The 25,324-nt window shown below is 42.3% G+C and overlaps 1 protein-coding gene across 1 annotated transcript in view; it reads left to right on the plus strand.

Moving 5' to 3' along the window:
* Window positions 1-25,324, plus strand: part of HAO1 (hydroxyacid oxidase 1) — a 60,892-nt gene that overhangs the window by 8,564 nt on the left and 27,004 nt on the right. The window contains exons 2-3 of the mRNA XM_059705578.1: window positions 2,519-2,670; window positions 21,907-22,162. Coding sequence (XP_059561561.1) covers window positions 2,519-2,670; window positions 21,907-22,162 — 408 coding nt within the window. The remainder of the gene's footprint in view (window positions 1-2,518; window positions 2,671-21,906; window positions 22,163-25,324) is intronic.

Consider the following 25,324-nt stretch of genomic DNA (forward strand, 5'->3'; position numbering starts at 1 on the left):
GCATGTACCTTGGTTGCGGGCACATCCCCAGTAGGGAATGTGCAGGAGGCAGCTGATCGATGTTTCTCTCTCATTGATGTTTCTAACTCTCTATCTCTCTCCCTTCCTCTCTGTAAAAAATCAATAAAATATGTTTTAAAAAAACAAAAACAAACACATATGTTTTTTAAAAAAAGATTTTGGAAAAACCTCTACACATTGTGTATGACAGAGTAGGCACAGCACATCTTCTTAAACTATAATCTGACTTCCATGCCTTCCTGTACCATCTTCAGATGACTTGGAGGAAGTGACATGAAAGCTATGTTCACCCAAAAAATTTAAGTGAATGTTCATTGTGACTTTATTTATAATTGCACCAAATTTGAAACATCCTAAATGTCTTTTATCAAGAGAATGGGTACACTGTGCAACCTTCTTACCACAGTATATTCACCAACCAAAAGGAACGATCTACTGATGCCTATAGCAACATGGCGGAATCTCAAATGCATTGTGCTAAGTCACAGAAGCCAGGCTCACAGCCTGCATGCTGTATGATTCTATTTATATACTACTAGAGGCCCGGTGCACAAAAATTTGTGCACTTGGCGGGGGGGGGGTAGGTCCCTCAGCCCGGCCTGTGCCCTCTTGCAGTCTGGGACCCCTCGGGGGATGACCACCTGCTGGCTTAGGCCCGCTCCCTGGGGGATTGGGCATAAGCTGGCAGTCAGACATCCCTCTGGCAGCCCAGGAGCTCTCGGGGGATGTCCACTTGCCAGCGGGGAGCAGGCCTAAACTGCAGTCGGACATCCTTAGCGCTGCTGAGGAGGTGGGAGAGGCTCCCATCACCACTGCTGTACTGGCAGCTGTTAGCCTGGCTTGTGGCTGAGCAGAGCTACCCCTGTGGGAGCACACTGACCACCAGGGGGAAGCTCCTGCATTGAGCATCTGCCCCCTGGTGGTCAGTGTGTGTCATAGTGACCAGTCATTCCCATTCGTTCTGCTGTTAGGGTCAATTTGCATATTACCCTTTTATTATATAGGATAGAGGCCTGGTGCATGGGTGGGGGCTGGCTGGTTTGCCCTGAAAGTTGTCCCGGATCAGGGTGGGGGTCCTGCTGGGGTGCCTGGCCAGCCTGAGTGAGGGGCTGAGGGCCGTTTTCAGTCTGGCCACACCCCCTTCAGGGAGGGGGTTTCTGCTGGGGTGCCTGGCCAGCCTGGGTGTGGGACTGGTGGCTGTTTGCAGGCTAGCCAAGCCCCCCAGCGGGGACCCTCACCCCATGAGGGTGTGGCCATCCTGGGTGAGTGGCTGATGACTGTTTGCAGGCTGGCCAAGCCCCCCAGCAGGGACCCTCACCCCATGAGGGTGTGGCCATCCTGGGTAAGTGGCTGATGACTGTTTGCAGGTTGGCCAAGCCCCCCAGCGGGGACCCTTACCCCATGAGGGTGTGGACATCCTGGGTGAGGGGCTGATGGCTGTTTGCAGGCTGGCTACGGCCCCCAGCCACCCAAGCTCCTAGTGGAGGCTGGCTGGAAGTAGGAATCTGGGATTTATTTATCTTCTATAATTGAAACTTTGTTGCCTTGAGTGGAGGCCACAGCCAGCCAGGGCAGGCGGGAAGCTTGGCTTCCTCCATCGCTGGGGCAACCAAGCCTCCTGCATGCTCCAGCTCTGTGGCTGCCGGCTGCCATCTTGGTTGGGTTAATTTGCATATAGTCGCTCTGATCAGCTGGTGGGAGTGGCTTGGGGCATAGCAGAGGTACAGTCAATTTGCATGTTTCTCTTTTATTAGATTAGACTAGAAGCCCATTGCATGAAGATTCGCACAATAGGTCTTCCTTCCCTTGGCTGCTGGCACTGGTTTTCTTCCGGCACTTAGGACCCAGGCCTTCGGTCCAGCCACAGTGAGGCTTGGCTTCTCCACTGCGGCCACAGCAGAGAAGCGAAGCCTCTTCAGTCTTCAGTCTTCACTCTGACCGGAGCCTTCAGTCTTCGCTCTGCGCCTGCGTATGCAAATTAACCGCCATCTTTGTTGGGTTAATTTGCATAGTCACTCTGATTGGCTGGTGGGCGTAGCAGAGTGACACCAATTTGCATGTTTCTCTTTTATTAGTGTAGATTCTTGCAAAGTAAAACTATAAGGACAAAAAAAAGATTGGTGGTTGTTAAGGGATGGGTAAGGGGAGGATTTCGCTACAAAAGGAAATGGGGACATTTTTCAGAATGGTAAACTGTTGTAAATCTTAATTGTTTTTGCAGTTATATGACTATGCATTTTTCAAAGCTCACAAAACTTTACACTCAAATGGGCAAATTCTACCGTGTGTCAAATATACCTCACTGGGAACAATGGCTTGAGGTATTTGTTATTATTTTATTGCTAACTTTCCATCTTAATAGACATTTCAATTGTCCCTTTTCCTTTAGCTCTGTAATTTGCTTCAATAGAAGAAAATGTTCTTTTTAACTAACATGTAATGTCAAAGCTCTAGTTATGCTTTTGAAATTCTAAAACTTTTTTTCTCTTAACTCTAGATGGAAGCTGTATCCACGGATGCTCCGGAATGTTGCTGAGATAGACCTGTCGACTTCTGTTTTAGGACAACGGGTCAGCATGCCAATATGCGTGGGGGCTACGGCCATGCAGTGCATGGCTCACGTGGATGGGGAGCTTGCAACTGTGCGAGGTAGGAACAAGGTCCCACTGAAGGGCCAGAAGAAGACTAACCTTTAGTGACTCTCGTCTCTGTATGCACCGGGCAAACACTTCCTTGAATACTTTTACAGTCACAAACATTGAGCTCATCCACTCTGCCATCAAATGCCTGACCTTGCACATCGTGCTCCTCTACTGGCTAACTGTATGACTCTGGGCAACATGCTCTTTGTGCTTTGGTTTTATCAGGTGTAACATGGGGATGAAAATAGTACCTGCCTCCCTGGGTTACACATGTAAAGTGATTAAAATGCCTGGCATAGAGTAGTGGCTCAATTTCTCTTAGTTACTAGTATTATGAGTATTAATATCAACATACCAGAAAATGGAGGTCTGAGAAATAAACTCACCCTGGGTCATACAGTTAGGTAGTGGCAGAGATGAGATTCAACTTCCTGGCTACCTTTTTTTCAAAGCCCTTACTGCTTTTCCCAAACCCATGAGATTCTCACAATGAAAGAGCAAATGCAGTGACCTGATTGGTTGTTTTCTGCTATGATTTTGGACCATGGTTGTTTTTTGTCAATGGGTTATATTCTCAATAGAGTATTTCCAACTGCCTTAGGAGGAGGGAGTAATGAGAGATTCAAGTATGATGTAAAGACATTTCTTATTAGGGCTAATTTATTAACTTCCCAGTTTTACAACAACTATGAACATTTGAGAAGGTATGCACAACGATTAATCTCCCCACATTGTGCTTCAGAAACTCATATAAAGTTGGTAATGAATTCTATCTGACTTTTTTTTTTATGTTAAGCAGGGCAGGTAATTCAGGTCTGAAGAGTAGGAACAAAATGCTGTTTTAAAGCATTTTAGTTCTAAGAATCAAAGATCTTGTGGATTCATTTCCCTCCTTGGAATGTCTTCCACAGAATTCTGCCAGGGATATCAGCATGACACAGTGAGGTTGTACCGGACACACTTAGATCTGAGCCTGGAGCTAGGACCACACGCAGATAAGTGGCTTTGGGGCCCAACCATTTGTCTATGGCAATTCTGAAATATGGGCAGGGAGAAGAAAAAAAGGGATGTGGGTAGGAATGGTAAATACTAAGTGGATATCTGTCTATTTAAAGTTGGGATAGCAGAGGCCTTCCCAAGCATGCTATAGACACCAATCATTAAAATCAAAGCAAACAAAGCCACATAAAAAAACTCCCATGCTCTAAAATTTCTATAAAAATGAAAACAAATGGCAAACTTAAAAAAAGATATCTGACACTGCAAAGAGTTAATGTCCTTTCTGTGTAAAGGGCCCTTATATTTGAAAAAGTAAAATAATATCTAGCACAAAATAGGTGAAATGATATAAATAGAAAAAAATAAATAGGAAATTCACAAACAGAGACATAAAAATGGCCAATAAACATGAAAATTTTTTAATTTCACAAATAAATGTAAATTATAACCACTTATCTTATTTTCTGAATATCGAATTATTTTAAGATTATAATTTTTTATGAGATTAGAAGGAAAATATGCATTTGCAAATACTGTTGAAAAGAGGTTAAAGTGAAATCATCATTCTAGAAAATAATTTGGCACAGTATATCAGAATTTAAGAAATATAAATTATATGTGATGTTGTCAATTCTCTTCTAAGAATTCCAAGGAAATAGTAATGATTTTGAGAAAAGACATTTCTCCAAGGATGTTCATGCCCCTATTATTTTTAATAGGAGGAAATTTGGAGAAAAACACCCAAATGTCCCATAATTGGAAATAGGTTGCAAAAAAGAGGGTGCATTAAAAATAGGATTATTTTTTTAAGTCATATTATAGAGTGTAGTGGAATAAAAAATGTGACACTATAAGAAATTTTAAAATGCAGCTACAAACAATAGTAAGGACCTAAAATACATTTATATTTAAAGACTAAGAAGGTTGACTACTCTTTACAAGAGTTTACCTATGGCTGATAAGATTACTCCTGACTTTATAGTCCTTAGTTTTGGTCTAAAAAATTTCCTTTGGATTATTTTGTAAGAGGGGAATGATAAAAATGAAAGAAAAATGGAGAAGGGATCATGAAAAAAATAGAAAAGAAGCAAGAGAAGTAAAAGAAAGCAGTAAACAGAGCTCACTTCGTAAAACACCTAAGAGCCTGCAAGTTATTTATCTACTAGGGTCCCAGTGCATGAATATGTGCATCTTGAAAGGAACTGTGGGCTGTGAGGCTGCAGTGGGCACAGGGGCAGGTCTCAGCCCATCCTCTGCGCCCCCTCCTGGCCCTTCCCTCTGTGGCCCCTGGTCCCTTGTCTGCTGGCAGCCCCACTCTCACCGCCGCTCCCATGAGCTGATAGAGCCAGCCCTGTTCACACACACTGATGGCACAGAGCAATTGGGGACAGCACCGGCAGTGGTGTGAGCAACAGCTTCCAGCCCCGATCGCCCCTCAGGAGCAGGTGGAGGTGGAGAAGCCTAAGGAGCAATAGGGGCTGGCGCTGAGCGATCAAGGCCAGCACCAGTCGCCAGCAGCGGGTGTGAGTAGTGGCTCCGGTTTTGGTAGTGGGTGTGAGAGGGGCTGGCACCTGCAGTAAGTGTGAGCGCTGGGCAGGACTACAGTGCGTGGGAGCAAGAATTTTTAGTAACCACCAGAGGCTTGCCCCGATGACAGTGACCAGTGCCCCGCCTTGGTCTGGCGTCCCCGCTCACCTGCTCCACCATCCCCCGATGGCCAACACCCACCATGTTCCACACTTTGCTGCCTGCTGCTAACGCCTGCCATGTTCTGCATGCGCCCCTTGGTGGTCAGTGCACGCCATAGCGACCAGTTGTTCCGCCGTTTGGTCTATTTACATATTAGAGTTTTATCGATGGGTTACTTTATTTGATACTTGACAGGGTCACTGTCCCCAAGGTGTGGGCGAACAGCTAGAGTCCCAGAGAAAGCAGGTTTTCATAGCTAGTCCATGACAAGACTTACCCTCCACCTCATTTCTGATGGGTTCAAGATTCGTGCTTCTTATTTTTGGTGGTGTGGAAAGAAAAATGAGAAAAAAGCTTACTTTGGAACTATAATTTGATAGTGTAGGTAGGACTATTTTATCCAACACTATTTCCTCCTGGCACTAATCATGAGGCATTATTAAATATCTATTGTAGGATTCCTTTATATTTCTTTATCAGACACCTATCAAGCAATGAGCACATTCCAGGCACTATTCTAAGTACAAGTATTAAAGCATCGAACCCTTGGAGCAGCCCAACGTGGTAGTGCTATTATTAAGCCCATTTTACACAGCAGATGAATAACTTGCCCAGGCTCACACACAACTAATAAATGATAAAGATGGACTCAGACCCAGGCAGCTTGGTTCGAGTCTGGGCTCCTGACTACATGTGCTACCTTGAATTTCCAGAAAAAAAACCCATAAAATGTCATGAGGGGAAGCCCACTTATTTGTCAATTATAGCCTCCTAAACTTTGAGCACATGCTAAGCATCCCCCACACCCCTGCCTAGAGAGTGAGATACTTGATAGACATCAGGATAAGGTGGAGCAGGCAGAACAAAGGTGTGCTGACATGAGAACTCAGAATTGGCCATGAAAGTTACACACGGTGCCCTGGAGAATCTAAGACCCTGGATCAGGTTCTTGTCTGCGCAGTGATATCATGGTTTATCTTCCAGATTTGTAGTAGAACCCTCCCTTGAGTATTTAAACATTTGCACAGTTTTCTTCTATATTCCAATTACCACCTATGGGCTGACGGTCTCTTTAATGTTTAGTTTAATCCTGGAAGCCAATAGAGATCAGCTCATAACGAAGAGTGTTCCTTGGTTGGTATGTTTGGGTTGTGGGACGGATAGGTGCCTTGGGAGGAAGGGATGTGCACCTGGAGCAGATGCCCTTGGTGCCTGGGATCTATTTCCTTGTTAGTTACTGTTTGTATCAGAACCTGCAACTTTTCGCCTGCCATTTTCTCTGGCAGCAAAATGAGAAATGTCAGCATGGGTGGGTGAGTGGGAGGGACCCCTCAGCGCATGATGCAGAGGAGTTACAGAAATACCCCATCTTTCTTTGATTAGAGCACCTGACACATTTTCTAATATTGTTGCCCAGGGCTCCCTATGGAATTGAGCCCCAGTTGCCCTCAGAAGTTACCTGCTCACTAATATCCCATTCATTTACTATCTTCTGGTCCCTCTCTGTTTTCCTACTCCATCAACTCACTTGGGGTTATTCCCAGGAAAAAGACTCTGTGCTCACATATTTGTCTCATTGTTGGCTTCTGGAAGGATGCAAACCAAGACAGAGGCTAACTGGAGATTATATATAGCCTCAAGCAAAGTTAAGTAAGAGTGTAAGAGCATGCATATTTGGTAGAAATTACTTTCTTTTCTCAAAACTCTGAAAATTGATTCAGCTGATATTTGATTTACTCAATTGTTTCAAAATATGGAAATCTTCTCGAGCAAGCCCGATCCTTGGGGAGAGTGTGGAACCTGTGGACATTGTTTAGAGGACTTCTTTTTCCCCCGCCCTCTTCATGATCTGGCTCCAAATCAGGTTTTCCTGTTTCCAAGGCCTTGGCCCCTCTCGCTAGAAGAAGTTGGGGCCAAGTTCAAGGGACATGGGTTAGTGAGCAACTCTCTCTGGAGAAAGGATCCCCTACAGCCTGATCAGTAAGTGTAGGCGAGGTTCATTCAAATCCCCAGAAAATGGCCCGGCCTGAATAATTAAAATGGGCTTCCAGAAAGCTCTGGAAGTAGCCGTGGTACTACAGTCTCATCTCCCCAGCTGGCTCTTCAGACTTCTTCACAGAGCCCTGCTTATGGGCTTTCGGCCTTTCTGCTCACCACTGTAGGGCCCTTGCCCAGTAGAAGCTGGGCCTGAGAATAGAGCTCTACTTTCTTACCTGGCTGTGTGGGTGTAGAGTGACCAATGAAGAAGCTACTCTTTTTGTCATTTTCAAAATGGCAATGACTATGTAAATTTCAGATAAACAACAAATCATTTATGATCGGGTGTCCTGTATGTTTATTTGCTGTATCTGGCAGCCCTCGTTGAATAACAGTTCTTACCTTTTGCAGCGGTTCTCAACCTGTGAGTCGCGACCCCTTTGGTGGTCAAACGACCCTTTCACAGGGGTCGGCTAAGACCATCCTGTATATCAGATCTTTACATTACGATTCATAACAGTAGCAACACTACAGTTATGAAGTAGCAACGAAAATAATTTTATGGTTGGGTCACAACATGAGGAACTGTATTTAAAGGGCCAGAAGGTTGAGAACCACTGCTTTAGGGGTTCTTGTGAGGATTACATAAGATAAATGCTAGGGAAAGTTTCCCAAAAAGTGGTACACTTTTTATTTGCCCCTCAGAGTCCAGAGTCTCCCAAATCTTTCTCTTCTGCACATGAAAAACACTTTCAGAAAAGTACACCCCATTGACACCTTAGTGGGAATGAAAGTAGCTCTTTTTACTTAGCTAAAGATATTTTTGTTTGTTAAGCTTTATGCAGGAACCTCAAAAAATGGCTTTAAGGGCCAACCCGATCATGTAAATATCCGAAGCGGGGCGAGGGTAAGAAAACAACAATGTAAGCTCCGGGGTGGAGACCAGCAAGCCTGAGACTGCAGGTTCTATCAGAAGCAGGCAGCCCTAGCCTGGTGCTAGCCAACTGTTGCCCCAGGGAATGAGGATGTGGAGTTACCAATCTTCAAAAATTTTAAGAGAAGCCTTGACTTTTATGTGCAATCTCCTGGTTTTTTTTTTATGTTGGCAGATAAATCAAAACTCTCTAAAACACTGTTTGGGGCAACAATGTGTGGGCCAAAGCAAATACTTTTGTGGGCTATAACTGTCCCATGGGCTGCCCGGCTGGGACATCTGATTTATGTGGAAATTCACCGCTAACCAGTTTCACTTCTTGTGGCAGGTCCTTTTCACTCTCTAGGATTATGTTACCTCAGTGATAGAGTGAGCTGCTTAAGCAAGATCAGGGGTTTGCACATGGCGTCTGAAGGAGGCGGGGCTTGTCCCCAAGGATCTCAGAGAAGCTAGGCCACTTACGTTGCATGTTGCAGTTCAAAAGAACCGTGCTTTAAAGAAGTTCTGCTGCTAAGACTAATACAAAGGAAAAAAAACCTCCACAAAGAGAAAACTCAAAAACAAAATCAGAAAATTCCCAACAGTGGGTGATCTTTCTAATTTTTTTTAGTATGTAATAGTTTTGTGCTCATTTAAAATTTTATCAAATGCAAAAGGAGAGGCCATTCAAATTAGAGAACTGGCCTTCCTTACATTTCTGACGTCCCACCGCTGTCCTCTGTCTTCTATCTCCCATGCCAGCCCAGAGAACACAGGTCGTGGAGACGGCACTGTGTGCCTCTGGTTTTCAGTTCTCACAGCTGCATTCTTGGGCTAGAGGAGAGCAAGCGGATAGGCATTTATCTCTGGATCTTCCTGAAAACTCAGATAGGTGTTTAGTAAATGCTACGCACATTTTAAAAGCTGTACTTTAAAGGCTGTGGCCAAAGATGATAGCAATGACTGTGTGCCAGGCAAGGTGAATTTTTGAACTCGTCTCTCCCTGACCACCATCTGAAAATGTGTGAGCCCCAAACTGCCAGGATGTTTCTCCAACAGTCTGTGGATGTGGGAACTGAGGCTTGCAAAGGTTCAATACTTTGCTCAAGCTTATTGATCACATGGGCAATGCTGTCGATAATATCCTGGTCAGTTACTGATATTTCCAAATGTCGTTAACTGCAGCAAGAAGCCTAAGGCAAGCTCTCTGCCATAGTCTTGAAATATGAACTGCAAACATCCTGTTTTCATAGATTTATCCCTTTAGTTTTGAAAGCATGGAACAAGCCAAAGACTATGAAACTCATTAGAAAGTATGAACTTGTACAAAATTCAGGAACATAAAATAAAGGGCCTTGAACCTTAAACAAACAAAAATTTAAACTCTTAAGATAGAAGGAAAGCAGCTGGGAAACCCTGAGTGGAGAGCAGTTGCCATGCATTGTGCGATGATTCAGAGATTTGCTGCAGCAGGTGACTTAGTCAGCATTTTTATAACTGACAATTGTTACATGTAGGCAGTCATAGAAAGGCTTCTACTCATCAAGGCACATTCATCTGAAACTTATAAGACTGGATTTTGATGTTTAAAGTTTTATCATTCATATAAACTTCAGGGATGATTATCAAATGATTTCTACAAATAATTAACATAGTGAAGGAAATAGCAATAATCAACATAAATGCTAGTAGCCTATAAAAGGGGTGGTCTCATTAGGTTACCTTTCCATCTTGCAAGATAAGCAGAGCATCTCTGATTTTCAAAGAGCCCATTAATAAAATGCTTACTAGTCACTGCGGCTTTTGGGACATTATCATGGAAATCTCTCTGCTTTTATGTGCAGTGGCTGCAATAAATTTCAGATCACCCTTTACATGAGCTCTTTTTGCTCCGTTTAAACATGGAAGTCACAAAGAGAAAAAAGGGGATTCAGCAGCCATGTATCCCTTTGCTTCTGACTTGTCATATGGACAGGTGCCACATGAGGGAGTGCTGGCACCTCAAATGGAGAACCATGCAGCCCCACCTAATGTGTTCCAGGAATGCTCAGCATATTAGCAAATTCTTATTAAACTGTCAAAAGAAGAAGAAAAAAAAGATTTTAAAAGAAATGTCTGCCCCTGGATGCAATTAGAGGCTACCACACAGGATTTGATGGGCCATAAAACCATTAAATCGAAACACTTTCTTTTTGAGCCTAAAAGGCCAGAACATTCCAGAGTGAAGTTTTGGGACCAGCTATGACTTGACCACCTATTAAGGTGCAGGTGGAACAGATTGCAGAGGGACACAAAGAGCCATACAGATCCCAGCGAACTGAATTAGGGTGTAGGTGAGAGCTTTAGCTGTTGAATTTTCTGGATTTTTCCGAGATTAAGTGATCAACCCTAACAGTGAGTGAAAGACCATTCAGCAAGAAAAATTGTCATTTCCTTTGCTCCAGACCCAAACGATGTATTTTTGAAAGCTTTATTGATTTATATATTTATGTGTTGTACTAGGTGACCGAGTAGATATACATTTCAGCATAACTACGAGGAAAATGTCCCCGTTATTCTCAATTTACCTAAATCCAGGAAAAGCACCAGATTGGCTTTAAAGGAAACTTTGACTCTTTCTGAAGTGAGTGTCATTTATGCACCAGAAGTTTGGACCTTACATTCCTATCATTAATCCTCAAAGTAGACCTGTGAGGTGATTATCATTTGTCATTCTCCTCACTGACGTGGAAGAAAATCATGCCCTTGACCAAGGTTAGAGCTGGTCAGTGGTTAGGATGGGGTTTGATCTGTTCCACTCCAGTCTGACCCAGTTATTTGTCATTGTTCATGACTTTTATCAGTTTTACTAGGAAGAAACAAAAGTAGGAAAGACTAATGGAGAGAGGAGAGTTCACTTTAACTTTGTCCAAAGTACATCAATTAAACATTTGGAAAGAAATACTTTCTTTGCATCATTGTAGTAAAAAAAAAAAAATCAAATTATATTTTACCATCTTTATTTTTAATCTACTTCAACTGATTTATGTTTTGAACCTTTGTTGCCAACAATCCAAAGTCAGTGGGACATGGTCTTTCTGCATAAACACATTACATAAACACATATATGTACTGTACATCTCCATATACATGCATATAGATGAAAAATTATGGACCTCTTTTATATACATAGGCATAAATACATATTATATATGTAAAGTGTATAATTAATATCTAAAATTTTTCAAAACTGATATTCCATGTTTAAATAGCTATTAAAAATTAAAGTTTAGCTATGTTCAAGACCAATGTCAAATGGTATAATTTCTAGGACTTTGGCACCATAAATTAAGCTATTGGGTAGCTTTCTTGAGAGGATAAAATTTCTTCTTCTCGAGTTATTAGTGTGTCTGATGGTGAAGTGTAACAGTGCAAAGTCAGAGGCCCACACGTGTATAACCAACCCTGAGGTTGTTAAACTGAGGGAGGCTGATAGAAATCGTCATGTCTAAACTTGATATTCTTTGAAACTGTTTTAAAAGGCATCTTACTGTGGTATGGACCGCATACAATCTGCCAGTTATGCCCAGACCTCACAACTCAGTAAAATGACAGAATAAGAACCTAGGAATCATTACAGTATAGCTAATGTTTTAGTCTGTTGCAGAGTTCTGCCCCAGAGATAAAGTGGAAGCAAGGAAGGGAGGGCTAAGATGTCATTGGGACTAACTGTTCCTCAATAATATTTCCATACCGCGAACAACAGTTCTCAGGGTGTAGTGGCAGGGTGATCACTCATTCTTTTACTGCACAAATTCAGACAATGGACCATCATGAAATCACAGGAAAGATGAAGTCTGGTTTCCTGGCCTTTCTTGGCAGTGTTTAAATTGATTATGTTCCCTAAATAGTAAATTAAGATTTGTTTGACCACTTCTAAGTATTTCCAGTATAATTGTAGTGAAAGTTTTGTTCTTCTCTTGGATTACTGACTTTAGAACATTCCTTTTCTGAGTAATCGCAATGGTAATTTTAGGCAGTCATAGAACATTGTCAATTGTGTCTCGAACAAACCCGTGTACTGGTAGTTCCTGTGCAAAGAAAGGCTGAGACACTCACTGGATGTGAGGGTGCACATTTATGCAAACATTTCTGTGTGTCAGAACCACACAACTGCTTGGTACTTTGTCATTGCATATTTTCCCCATTCGGTAATGACTTCCGGTGCAGATGACAAAACACATTTTCTTAACAAAATTTCAGCACAGCTGTTTTGATGACTAAGTTTTGCAGGAGGTTTTTAATCAAAGGTACCTAAAAAAAGCACTTTAGTCTCTTTGAACATATTACCCCTTTTCCTTCAAACACATAATTTTGGAAACCAACTCATCTTTCCCATAAAGCAGAGCTATTTTCAAAGGAATCATTTGGACCCAAAGTAGCACATTGCTTCATTGTTCTGCTCTAACCTGGGCATGTGATTGTCCCACATGAGTCTATATTCCACATTACAGACATTTACTCTTGTATCTTATATTTTCCTCTGTTTATTGTGATAGTGGTTGTGAATGAACATCATTCTCAAATGTATTATAACCCCCTTCCTTGTCAATCCTAGCATAATGAACTTTAGTTTTACCTGATGATTCAGCATCTTACTTACACTGAGTGGCCAGATTATTATGACCACCTGACATTTGTAGGCAAATTAGCCGTACACTGCATTGTATGGGATATGGAAGCCGAAGGCCTGTTCGAACACCTTTGCTGTCTGCAGTTACCAATATAAAACGTCTCTAATTCGCACAGGAACACAAGGATTGGATAGTCGAGCATTGGAAAAAAAGTCATGTGGTTTGATGAATCATGTTTCCAGTTACATCATGCAGATGGCAGAGTGAGAATTTGGTGGAAACAGCATGAAAGCATGCACCCCACATGCATGAGTGCAACTCTTCAAGCTGGTGGTGGCAGTGTTATGGTTTGGGGCATGTTTTCCTGGCATGATTTCGGCCCTTTAATTCGTGTGGAACAATGTCTGAATAGCACAACATACCTAAGTATTGTTGCTGATCAAGTTCATCCTATCATGTTGATGGCGTATCCCAATGGAGATGGCTTCTTCCAACAAGACAATGCGCCATGCCATGGTGCTAGTATTGTGCAGGAGTGGTTTCAAGAACATGAGGGAGACTTTACCTTGCTTAGGTGGCCCCCACAATCACCAGATCTCAATCCAATTGAGCATTTGTGGGATGAAGTTAAAAGAGCCATCAGGCAGCTGGTTCCACAACCATCAAATCTCACAGAACTGGACAGTACTATTCATCAGGCATGGTGTCAGATTCCTCCCATCACCTTTCAACATCTGGTGCAGTCAATGCCAAGAAGAATCGCTGCATTACTGAAGGCAAAAGGTGGCACAACAAAGTATTGATGGGGTGGTCATAATAAATAATCTGGTCACTATCTATATCTATATCTATATCTATATCTATATCTATATCTATATCTATATCTATATCTATATCTATATCTATATCTATATCTATATATCCCACATTCAAAGGCTGTTAAATCACGTTGTTTACCCATATCCTCAGAAAAAAAGTACTTCTACTGTCGTGGTAAACAACTTGCTTCCCTATTTATAATGGTCTGGCCCTCTAGCAACTTCAGCGCAAAATTATAGCTAATTTGCCTACAAACGTCAGGTGGTCATAGTAATCTGGCCACTCAGTGTATATGTGTAAGACTGTTGGACCTGACATTAAACATTTGGAAGCGATTCTACAATTGGTAAATTGTGCCTTCTCAGCTTTGAGTAACCTCTCTCTCTTCTTCGTCATCTTCTGCCATTTTACTTTTAGTTTGGCATTTGTTTTTGCTTCTAATCTAAAATCTAGGAAACTGGGCAAATCCTAGATCAGCAAGCTTATAAAATACATCTGATGAGGGTGAAGTGTGCTGAAGGGTGTTACTAAAATGCAATTTAATACCTTGACTTTAAAACTAGTAAGAGATGAATGCATGAGAAAATGTGGCAAATATACCTGTGCTTCTCTCCAGAGGGACACCTGTGGAGGGGAAAGACAGATTCATCAGCAGAATGTGACTGGCAATTGGAAACCATGCACTACCATTTCCTATAAGGTCTATCTTCACTTGAGCCATTGGATATCTCCCATTAACTTGGATGAGTCCTTGTGAACGAAAATGTCTACCTTGTTTTCAAAGTATCCTTCATGAACAAAAGCATTGGTATCAGTGGCGAGCTTGTTAGAAATGCAGAATCTCAAGTTCCATCCAAGACCTACAGGGTGAGAATCTGAATTTTATCAACATTCCCACATGATTCCTATGCCCATCAAAGCTTGAGAAGCACTGGAAAGTCTAGAATGGAAGTTCCTGTTGCATCCCAACCAAAGGCATAGTTCAAATCCTCAAGATGAAACAGTGTTAGATGTGGCATGAATAGCATTCTCATTAAAGACCTTCTAAGATCTTCTTCTGAGAGGCAGCTGATTTCAGGAGAACTGCCCGAAATACAGCAGGAAGTCAGAAGCAGACTCTAGAGAAATGAGGGAGATGCGTAAAAAGTGGTTTTCAATAAAGAACCAGGGAAGGCAGGCTTAGTGTCCAGCCCCCAAAACTTAAGGTCTTATCTTCTCACCTCCACATCCAGATGACTGGGATCAGAAATAAACATTTTCATTAAGGCCTGAGGTAAAGCAAAACCCTGCCAAAATCTAGAAGCACATTGCTTCATAGCCATAGGGAGGATTCTGCCAGTTCATGATGTTTTGCAAACCTCTAGCCCATTAAAATCACAGTACATTGGAGTTTAGGATTTGTACCAACCCAGAGGTGACTGCATTTATATCTAATATGAGTTGATCTAAACCTCTGTAGTGAATTACAGGTTCCATAACATAGGAAATTGCGTTAACTCCATTCACCCGTGGTTTGGGGATGCTGAGCTGCACTCAGTCTTATGCCAACTCATTGTAGACCCTTACAGCATTTCCCCACCCTAGGGCATGTAACGTAACTCTAACAAGAAGCTTGACTGTGAGCAGGTCTGAGGGTAACTTTTATTTCGTTAAACAGAATGCACCAATATTTTCCAATGACATTATATATAATAATGACATTAACCACATTTATTTCCATATAATTATACTTACAATTGCATTGCAAATGAAAGAGTGTGTGTTATGTGCTATTGAGTGGACTCTGACTCCTGGCAACCCTATGAATGAGTGATGTCCATAATCTCCTGTCCTCAGCAGCCTACACAGCCCTGTAGACTCGTGCCTATGGCTAACTTATTCTCTGCTCTTCCCCAGTAACCATCTGAGTGCTTTCTGACCTGGGGTTCTCATTTTTATTCTCTCTCTCTCTCTCTCTTAATTTTGGGCTCTCCTCATAGGGTTTGGTTTTCAAAGGAAAATGAAAGGAAAATGAATGAATAAGAAAAGAGAGTACAGCCCTAGCTGGGTTTTCTCAGTGGTTAGAGCCTTGGCCTGCGGACTGAAGGGTCATGGTTTCAATTCTGGTCAAGGGCACGTACTTTGGTTGCAGGCTCCCCAGTGTCACCATCACCAAACACCTGCAGAATGTAAGTGCCCCGACAGGGAAATGAAAGAGCAGAGAAACAGAAGAATGTAGTGAAAATTTTAAAAAAATTTCTTCCAGGTATTATTGTTTGATGGCTGGACTATGCAAACACTATAACCCTTTAGCTCTACTCTGCAGTGCCCACCATAGAAGTCCGTAGGCAGATAAGAGGTAGGGGTGGGGTGGAGGGAAGCCTGATTCTGCTGCCCCTCAGTATTGTTTGCGGTTGTTTTGTCCCTGGCTTTTTGAAGTGATGTGCACCCTGGGAATGCAGGAATTATCTCCTTAGACATTCTCTCCCTACATAGGACCTAACAGGGGTGGGCAAACTATTTGACTCAAGGGCCACAATGGGTTCTTAAACTGGACCGGAGGGCCGGAACAAAAGCATGGATGGAGTGTTTGTGTGAACTAATATAAATTCAAAGTAAACATCATTACATAAAAGGGTACGGTCTTTTTTTATTATTTTTTTTTTAGTTTTATTCATTTCAAACAGGCCGGATCCGGCCCGCGGGCCATAGTTTGCCCACGGCTGACCTAGGAGGTAGCCCCTTGGCCTGGAGAAGATTCCTGTCTTTTAAGAGTGTTCTTCCTTAGGGTGGTGAGCCTTTGACACCATATGTGCAAGAGACAAGAGGATTGGGTGTCTTGAGCATGAAAACCATCGCAGAGGAAAGCTGAGTGTGGAGAAGTTGAATAATGATGTTGAGAAATCCAGGTCCTTGGCAAAATGAGGAAAAATTTAAAAGTTATGTAGGAATTCTTTTCCCAAACAGTGTTAAGCATTTTCTCGGTAACCCTTAACAATGCACGGCTCAGAGTTTACACAGAAAATGTCCGTAGACATTGTCTCAGTGGACTCTCCAGCAATCCTATGAGAGAACAGGACAGCAACTACGGTCATAGCTATTTTGCAGATGACATGTGTCTTGTGGATGGCAAGGCTGGGACTGTAACCCAGGCCTCTGACTCTCAACCCATTATGTCCTGTTGTCTCTCTATAGATGTTAAAATATAGATGTTATTTCCTAGGTTGTATATATAAAAAATCTTCAATGCTTTTGTTCTTGTCTTTGATGCTTCAATGCCTGATAACTTACTAGTGTCTCTTTTAGTGAGTGTGTTGAAGCATTATCCTATAGCAATGGCATAATGTATTACTGTTACCTCTAAATAAAGAAGAGAAAGAAATGTCAAATATGAACCATTTGAATATATCATCAAAAGCAGCGATTTTTAACCGGTATGCCACAAAAATGTTTAAATGTATAATACCTGATTATTTAGTCAGGGGCACTGACCTCTTTTCCCTTAGATTGTCAAATAAAAAATGACAACAGCCAGCAGAACAATAGCCGCCCTGTACAAACGAATCAAAATTATACCTTTTTTTTTTGGTCAGATTGGCAAAAAATATAACTTGTTTTTTTGGTGTGCCACAGAATTTTAGCAATTAGTGTATGCATGCCATGAGATGAAAAAGTTTGAAAGTTGCTGACCTAAAGCATTAAAAATGTAGGTGTCTACCCTTAAAGATACATGTTAGGGATGATAAAAGAGGGGTGAGTGGAAGTAAGGAAAATAAGGAAATAGAGTTGTGTCATATGGGATCAATGTTTACTTGATGGTGTAGCCTCTGGGATGTGTTAGCCAAGATTTTTAGACTTGGGTCAACATTAGAGACCTCATCATGCCCAAGAGCCAGGCCTTGCCTTTCTAGTAACGTCACCTCAGATGTGGTCTCTGTTTTGCCAGGATGTGCCAAAGTGCCACTTGCAGCAGGGTGCCCCTCACATTGGGAACAGGACTCAATGCAAGCTGACCCCTGTTTTTGTCAAATAAAATCTGACAGTGGCTGCTTTTCAGAGCAGCAGGTCAGAGTTTCATTGTGGAAATGAATAGGGAGAGAAAACAGACTTCAAAATCATGTGTGCTTTCAAGCTCTAATAAGAATTTCTTAACAAAGTCTGACTATGCTAGGTCATTCTTAAAATTGAAAAGCTTGTAAGTTTTGGCCCCCAAAGAGTAGTGTAAGCTAGAAGGGTATATCTGTATGTCTCAGGCAGAGGTGATCATTTGAAGTATTTAGCAACTAGTACAGCAAAGAACTCTGACCAATAAGAAAATAACCTCAGGCTCAGCCAGTGTAGCTCAGTGGTTGAGCATTAACCTATGAACCAGGAGGTCATGGTTCGATTCCAGGTCAGTGCACATGCCTGGGTTGTGGGCTCAATCCCCAGTGTGGAGCATGCAGGAGGCAGCGGATCAATGATTCTCTCTCATCATTGTTGTTTCTATCTCTCTCCCTCTCCCTTCCTCTCTGAAATCAATAAACATATATTAAAAAAAAAAGAAAAAGAAAAAGAAGAGAACATCAGATGCTTCTTTAGTGCTCTCACAGGGCTCTGGATGCCCCCAGCTTTGCCAGGTGTTAACCTTTAAATTGCTGGGTTGGGGATAGGATGCCAGGGATTCCTTGGGAAGAGACTGGAGTGCAGGCACATTGAAGAGACGCTGGAGGAGGGACTATTTACTTTAGAGCCATGGTTATTTACCAATTGGAATGGAAGTATTTCAGTATTTTAATAAGCAGAATTGTTATTCTGGTACATACCAACTTAATCTGAGATCTGTCCTTAGTGGAACCAGGCAAATTTATGATATTTTCTCTGAATGGTTCTTGCCAAATTTCAAGATCCCTGATCTCATTCTAACATAAAGCTGTTGAAAACAATAGATGTAATTCATCAGTAATTTTACTTTATCACAGCAAATAATCACAAGTGAATGGGATCATAGTGCTCAGTAATACATGCTTCAGGGAGCATGGATCCTTCTAAGTTTTGTTGCTATTCTCCCCTGGGAGTAATATCTTAACTTCAGCTCCTAATATGTCAGCACAGACTCTGATGTTCCCCTGGCATCCAGGAAGAGGTCTCACTAAATTCATCAAGTCACCAAATATTTACTGACTGCCTACAACTGGAAACAAGGTAACTTAGAATTTTAGGGAACCCTGACTCAAAGGTTCAGCTCCTATGATTTAGTCATTGGAAAATAAATACTTAGCACCAGTAATATCAGGAGCCATTAGTATTGGAGCCGAGAGACTTGGGAAATAGATGGCATGGACCAGCCTTGCTTTTCTCTGGACATGTACGCCAAAGGATGTTGGGCAAAATGTTTGTGAGCGCTGACATGCAAGTGTGATGGTTTCCCTAAACTTTAGGGGATGTAAATATCTTTGATGCATTGGTTTGTAGGATTTTAATGGTCTATATGGAATATATATATATATATAGAGAGAGAGTTTTAAAAATTTTTTTTTATTGATTTCAGAGAGGAAGGGAGAGGGAGAGAGAGATAGAAACAACAATGATGAGAGAGAATCATCAATCAGCTGCCTCCTGCACGCCCCACACTGGGGTTCGAGTCCACAACCCAGGCCTGTGCCCTGACCGGGAATCAAACCAGGACCTCCTCGTTCATAGGTCGATGTGCAAACACTGAGCCACGCTGGTCAGGCTCCTTTTGAGTGTTTTTGATCTTTATTGGCTGAGCTGCTGATGCCTTTGTGTAAACTACAAAGTGGTGCCCTAACATTTGATGGTCCATTAGCTGGACCGTTTGTGTGGCCACACTCTGCTCTTACAGTGTAGTAGGCCTTACCTACTGTTTCCCGAGTCTCCATGCTTTCCCAGAGTTAGCAGTTTGGTAGTGTCTCTCAGGCATGTGGCAAACCTGCTTTCTTGGTTGTCCATGGCCCTGAAGGATTGGAGGCGCATTGATCTATGCTTGATTCCAGGGGAGTCTTTTGGGCACTTGGGAGTTCTAGGAAGATCCCTTTGGGGAGTGGCCAGACATTCTGTGTTCTTCTCCCGCTCTGCTGCCCATGTCTGTGTGACCTTTGTTAGGTCACATCCTCTTCAGGACATAATTTCTTTATGGGAAATTGATGGTTAGGGGATTCTGACCCAAGCAATCAGTGTCCCCTGGTGTTCCTTCGAAATAGCAGTGATGGTCTGAGCTTCTCCATATTTATAAATCTTAGTAAAGATCAGACAATGGTCTATCAGTGGTTCTCAACCTTCTGGCCCTTTAAATACAGTTCCTCATGTTGTGACCCAACCATAAAATTATTTTCGTTGCTACTTCATAACTGTGATGTTGCTACTGTTATGAATCGTAATGTAAATATCTGATATGCAGGATGGTCTTAGGCGACCCCAGTGAAAGGGTCATTCAACCACCAAAGGGGTCGCGACCCACAGGTTGAGAACCGCTGGCATATATTTTATTACTCAATAAGATGTGGGCTGTTGGACAACATTTTGCAGCCATGAGTCCTTCTGAGAGAAATTATCAAAGCAACACTTGGAGCGAACAGATTAGTGATACATAGACAATATAATCTGCAGCTCAGGTCTTCATTATCTGGCCTATGATCTGGAGAACAGGGATAAGAAACACCATGAAAGGCACAGAAAAAGTAACATGTATTGAAAACAAAATCCATTTTATTATTATTTGAACTTAGCATTTTACCACCAAATGATAATGCAGCTACTTCAGTATCAAAATGTGGTCCGGGACCAGCAACACCAGCATCACTGGTGCTGGTTACAAAGGCAGGTACTTGGGCCCCACTTCAGACCTACTGAATCAGAATCGCTGGGGGCAGGTTTTACAATCTGTGTTTTTGCAAACACTCCGGGGGAATTGTCCTATAAAGTTTGAGAAGCATGGAGACTTTATAACCTCTTAAAATTTCTTTATAAGCAGCAGATCACTTGATTCTCATCATCACCCTCTGTGTCACTTGCACAACTACTTTTATTCTCATTTCGTCTGTGGTGGGCACACAGAGAAGTTGAATGACTTAGGGTTATATAGTCAGTTTTATATGTTTATTATTTGTCTCTTGGCATGTTTGGTATATGACATATAAACATTATGTCAGTTTCTCCTCCATTAAAGTTGACCCCAATTTTACTACCTATTTTTGGAGCAAGGATTATTACCTATGTTCTTTCAAGTTCTCTGAGATAAGTAGAGTAATCTATCTAATATTTCATTTATTTGCTCATGTTTTGATATCTTGCTCAAAGGGATGCGAGGAAACTGTTTCTACTTGGAGTGTCTAGTATATGTATTTTATAAAGTTTTAAAAGGCAACATAAATGGTAGAGTATACCTTTAACAAAATACTTAAAGATAAATTTTAAAAAGTTTAAAATTTAAAAATATTATGACATATATATATATACATATATATATATATATATATATATATATATATATATATATATATAGAGAGAGAGAGAGAGAGAGAGAGAGAGAGAGAGAGGAATATCTATCTATCTATCTATCTGTCTGTCTATCTATCTATCATCTATCTATCTGACTATTTAAGGAATTGCCTCAAATACTTGTGAAGGCTGGCAAGTCCAAAATCTTTAAGGTAAGCTGGCAGGATGCAGATTCAGAGACAAGTTGATGTTGCAATTTGAGTCTGAAGAAAGACTGCTGACAGAACTCCCTCTTCCTCAGGGAAGGTCAGTCCTTTCCTTCGACTGATTAGATGGGGCCCATCCACACATGGAGAGTAATTTGCCTCACTCAAAGTATGCTGGTTTAAATGTGAATCTCATCTAAAAAAATAACTTCACAGCAGCATCCAGACATGCTTAAGCCAATATCTGGATACCATGGCCTAGCCAAGTTGACACCAAATTAATGATCACAAAAATATTACCTTTAATGGAGTATACATTTCATTTTAAATATGAACTCTATTATAGCCAACCCCCTAAGGTTAGATGTCAGATTTTTCCCAACCTTTTTATCTTACATTTGGCACACCTTTGGCTAAGTGACTCATTTTTGTCTTCAAGATAAATTCACAGTGTGTGGGAAAAAATGGATATTTCTAAATTTTAAAAGATTTTACTTCTTTTTGCCAAATTGCCCTTGTAGATTCTTTACCCCTTAAACTACAACTGAAGTATTCGGAGTGGGAAAATACCAGGCTTGCCTTGATGTTCTCCTTTCTTTCTTTCTCAGCTTGCAGGTCCCTGGGGACCGGCATGATGCTGAGTTCCTGGGCCACCTCCTCCATTGAAGAGGTGGCAGAGGCCGGTGGCGAGGCGCTTCGCTGGCTGCAGCTGTACATCTACAAGGACCGTGAAGTCACCAAGCAGCTCGTGCGGCGGGCCGAGCGGATGGGCTACAAGGCCATATTTGTGACAGTGGACACCCCTTATCTGGGCAACCGCTTTGACGACGTGCGAAACAGGTTCAAGCTGCCACCACAACTCAGGTAACCATCAGTCTCTGGTCTCCTAGGCCCCTGAGATATTATTCATCTAATTCTCTTTGCTCTTGTCATGAGCTAGTTCCAAACATTTTCTCTAGTTTCCAAGTGAGTGGCTTAGGGAATTGGTTCTTCATAGAATGTTGCACCCTAAGTATGGTTAAAAGGGATCTTGTCTAGGGCTGACAGGGTCTGGATTCTAGGGATAGTGTACTTGCCAAATATCCCCATAATTTCCATCAAATCACACCCATTTAGTGGGTGTCATATGCTTGAGCTATAAAAGAGGGATAGAAATTGCCCATATATTTATAAAAGTCAAATACAGTTATGTATCAGAATACATTAAGGGCTTGGAGAAGTATGAATTGCCATATAGGTAGAAGATACTTAATATAGCCCAGGATACAATTTTATTGTGATCCCAATATCCTAGGTCTTGTTGAAATCACAGAGCCACCTAGTAACTTTTATTTTTCATTGTATCTGGGCTAGGAAGATTGAAGAAAACTTAAAGAGTGGAGACAAAAGGAGCCACATGCTTGACCCCTCATCAACTACTTCTTTTGAGCAATAGCCCTCTTTTTAAATTTATTTATTGATTTGAATGAGAGAGAGAGATTAATTGTTGTTCCACCCATTTATGCATTCATTGGCTGACTCTTGTAGATGCCTTGACTGGGGACTGAACCTGCAACCTTGGTGTATCGGGATGATGCTCTAACCAACTGAGCCTACCTGGCCAGGGCTGCAATATCCCTACATAATCATAGGTGAACATTAATTCCTATATTCCCAGCTTCATTCATTCATCCACTCACTCATATTAGCATAAACAATGTGTCTAATAATCTATGGCTGAACAACGATGTTTTCATTAGGTCAGTCAGCTTGCGCAGTAGCAGGGAATTGTCCTTTTTCCTGTAATAATTTAGAATTAGGATAATCTTTATTAAAGCTGGGACTTCAGTGGAGTTTACTAAGAAAGACCCCAACCTCCCTAAACTACAGACCTCTTTTCCCTTTTATTCTATCCTTCCCCAGTTCCCACCAAAATCTGCTCTAAGGATTGTTCATAGCATTGTGTGACTGACAACCTTCAGGGCTAAACGCATTTGGCCATGGGAGGATAGGAAACAATGAGGGATGCCTTCTTTGGATCCTAGACCTCATTTACATAGGCTGTTGCTTACTCTGGCTACATGTAACGTTAATCCTTCTAAAATCTGGAAGATTCAAAATCAAATCAGCATTCCATAGAAGGTCGCAAAGACTGTTGGAAGCCAGGAATTCCACATATGTTATAGAATAGGATGTATCGCAACCAGAGAGAGAGAGAGAGAGGGAGTCCTTATACAGTCCTGGGTGTCACACAACTGTCCTATAGCTCTGCTGAGTACGTACCTAACTTTGTATAAACTATGTGCATCAATCTTGCTGCTGAGCCCTATGTAAAGTAGCTGTGTGATGTTCTCAACCTCCAGCGGGTTTAGGATATTATTTCTGCATGTGGTACCTTCAGTGGCCAATGACAGAAGGAGAAAGTGCTCTCCCATCAGACCTGCCTCCTGTTTCCCAGACCAGGGTTACCCAGAAACCCTGTCTTTCTAAGAAAATAAAAGTAAAAGGCCCCTGACATATATATTCCTACGTTTTGCCAAATTCATCAGAAAGTAGATGGCTTCAAATTTCCCTACGATGAGATCTATATTCACATTATTTCTCTGTTTTGATTACCTTATTTTTTTAGACTTTCTAAAATTAGTATGTCACTCAAGGCTTCTTACAGGAAATATTCCTCATTATTTTCCTTTTGCCATTTCTAAAGGAGTTTGCTATTTTTCCCTCCTCCTGTTAATATGACTAACAACAACGACAACAATAATAACAACAGCAGTAGGGTTATTTCTGCAGCTTCGAAAGCACTTTCTCGCTCTGGGTGACAAAAGGTGTTCACAGTGGCAGGTACTTAGACGTGGGAGATGACGCAGTTGCTGCTTCTGGCTGCTATGTCTTGCTCCTTCGGTGCCACGCCACTCAGGCAGGAGTGGGATTTGCTTTCCCCCCTTTTCCTTTGCTCCCGGGCTCCCACCCAGATGACCCATCAGACCATGAGACAGAGGCTCTTTTCAGCTGTCCATGTGCACAGGAGTGGCTTGTCACACCTCCCGTCTACAGATGATCAAATAATGAGCAATACGCCCAGATCACTGAGAACGCAGGAAACACCCCAGGGCTGGTGTCGCACCCCCAGAGCGCCCTCTGGCCTTGCTGGTCCTGGTGGACTGCCGGCGGGCCAGCTCCCCTGGTTGGCTTCCCCGCGGCCCACACTCAGCAGTCGAAGGCAGAGCCCACTAATGGGAGGCCCAGGCTTCCGCCTGAGGCCACATACAACCGAAAAGCTCCTCTGTTCCAGCCTGATATGAAATCAGGTTTCTTTCCGCAGCTGACCTGACTCATAGAAGGTGAAGCCGGGCTTTGCAGAGTGAGGTTTGGCAGGCGAGGGAGGCAGGAAATCCAGAGGAGAATGAGTCTGTAAAGCAGTGGCTCCTTCCAGCCCTTGCTACTTCCTCTGCCACGGTGGGGGAGGGTTCTGACTCTTGGCATCTGGGACCAGCCAGAGTTCAGCAGTTTGGTAATCTCTGCTTGGTCTATATGCAAAACACATGCATGTGTGTACATTCTGCATGGCATGGAGGTTCCTGAAAGTGAGGGGCGGTTAGGAGAATACTCATCTGCTCTTGGAAGAACCCAGGAATGATGCCAGTTCCCTAGGCTGGTGCCAGAGGCTCTGAGGCAGGGCCTTTTCTGTCTCCACACCCCAGGGGACAGTTCATTTTTTCTGGGTAAAGATCTGGCTCTTTGGTGTAACGCCAGGGCAGATGAAAGAGAAGAAAAGGAACTTCCAATCATTGACTATGTTCAAGATAAATCATGACACCTACCCTTCCGGTGATTTGCCTGGGGACATGCTTCCTTAAGCCCCAGCATGATTTATTGATTATAGCAACCAGAATAGCTCACACACACAAAAGGATCAGACTGCCATTGTCTTCCCAGGTCTCTCACCATAAAAGTAGCCTACGAGGCCAACATGAGCAGGCTCCCCACTGCTTCCTGGACCTCATCTCCTAACATCCTCATCCCTACTCACTGAGCCACATTGGC

The sequence above is a fragment of the Myotis daubentonii genome, chromosome 8 (assembly GCF_963259705.1).
Source record: "Myotis daubentonii chromosome 8, mMyoDau2.1, whole genome shotgun sequence".
In the NCBI taxonomy this organism is placed as follows: Eukaryota; Metazoa; Chordata; class Mammalia; order Chiroptera; family Vespertilionidae; genus Myotis; species Myotis daubentonii.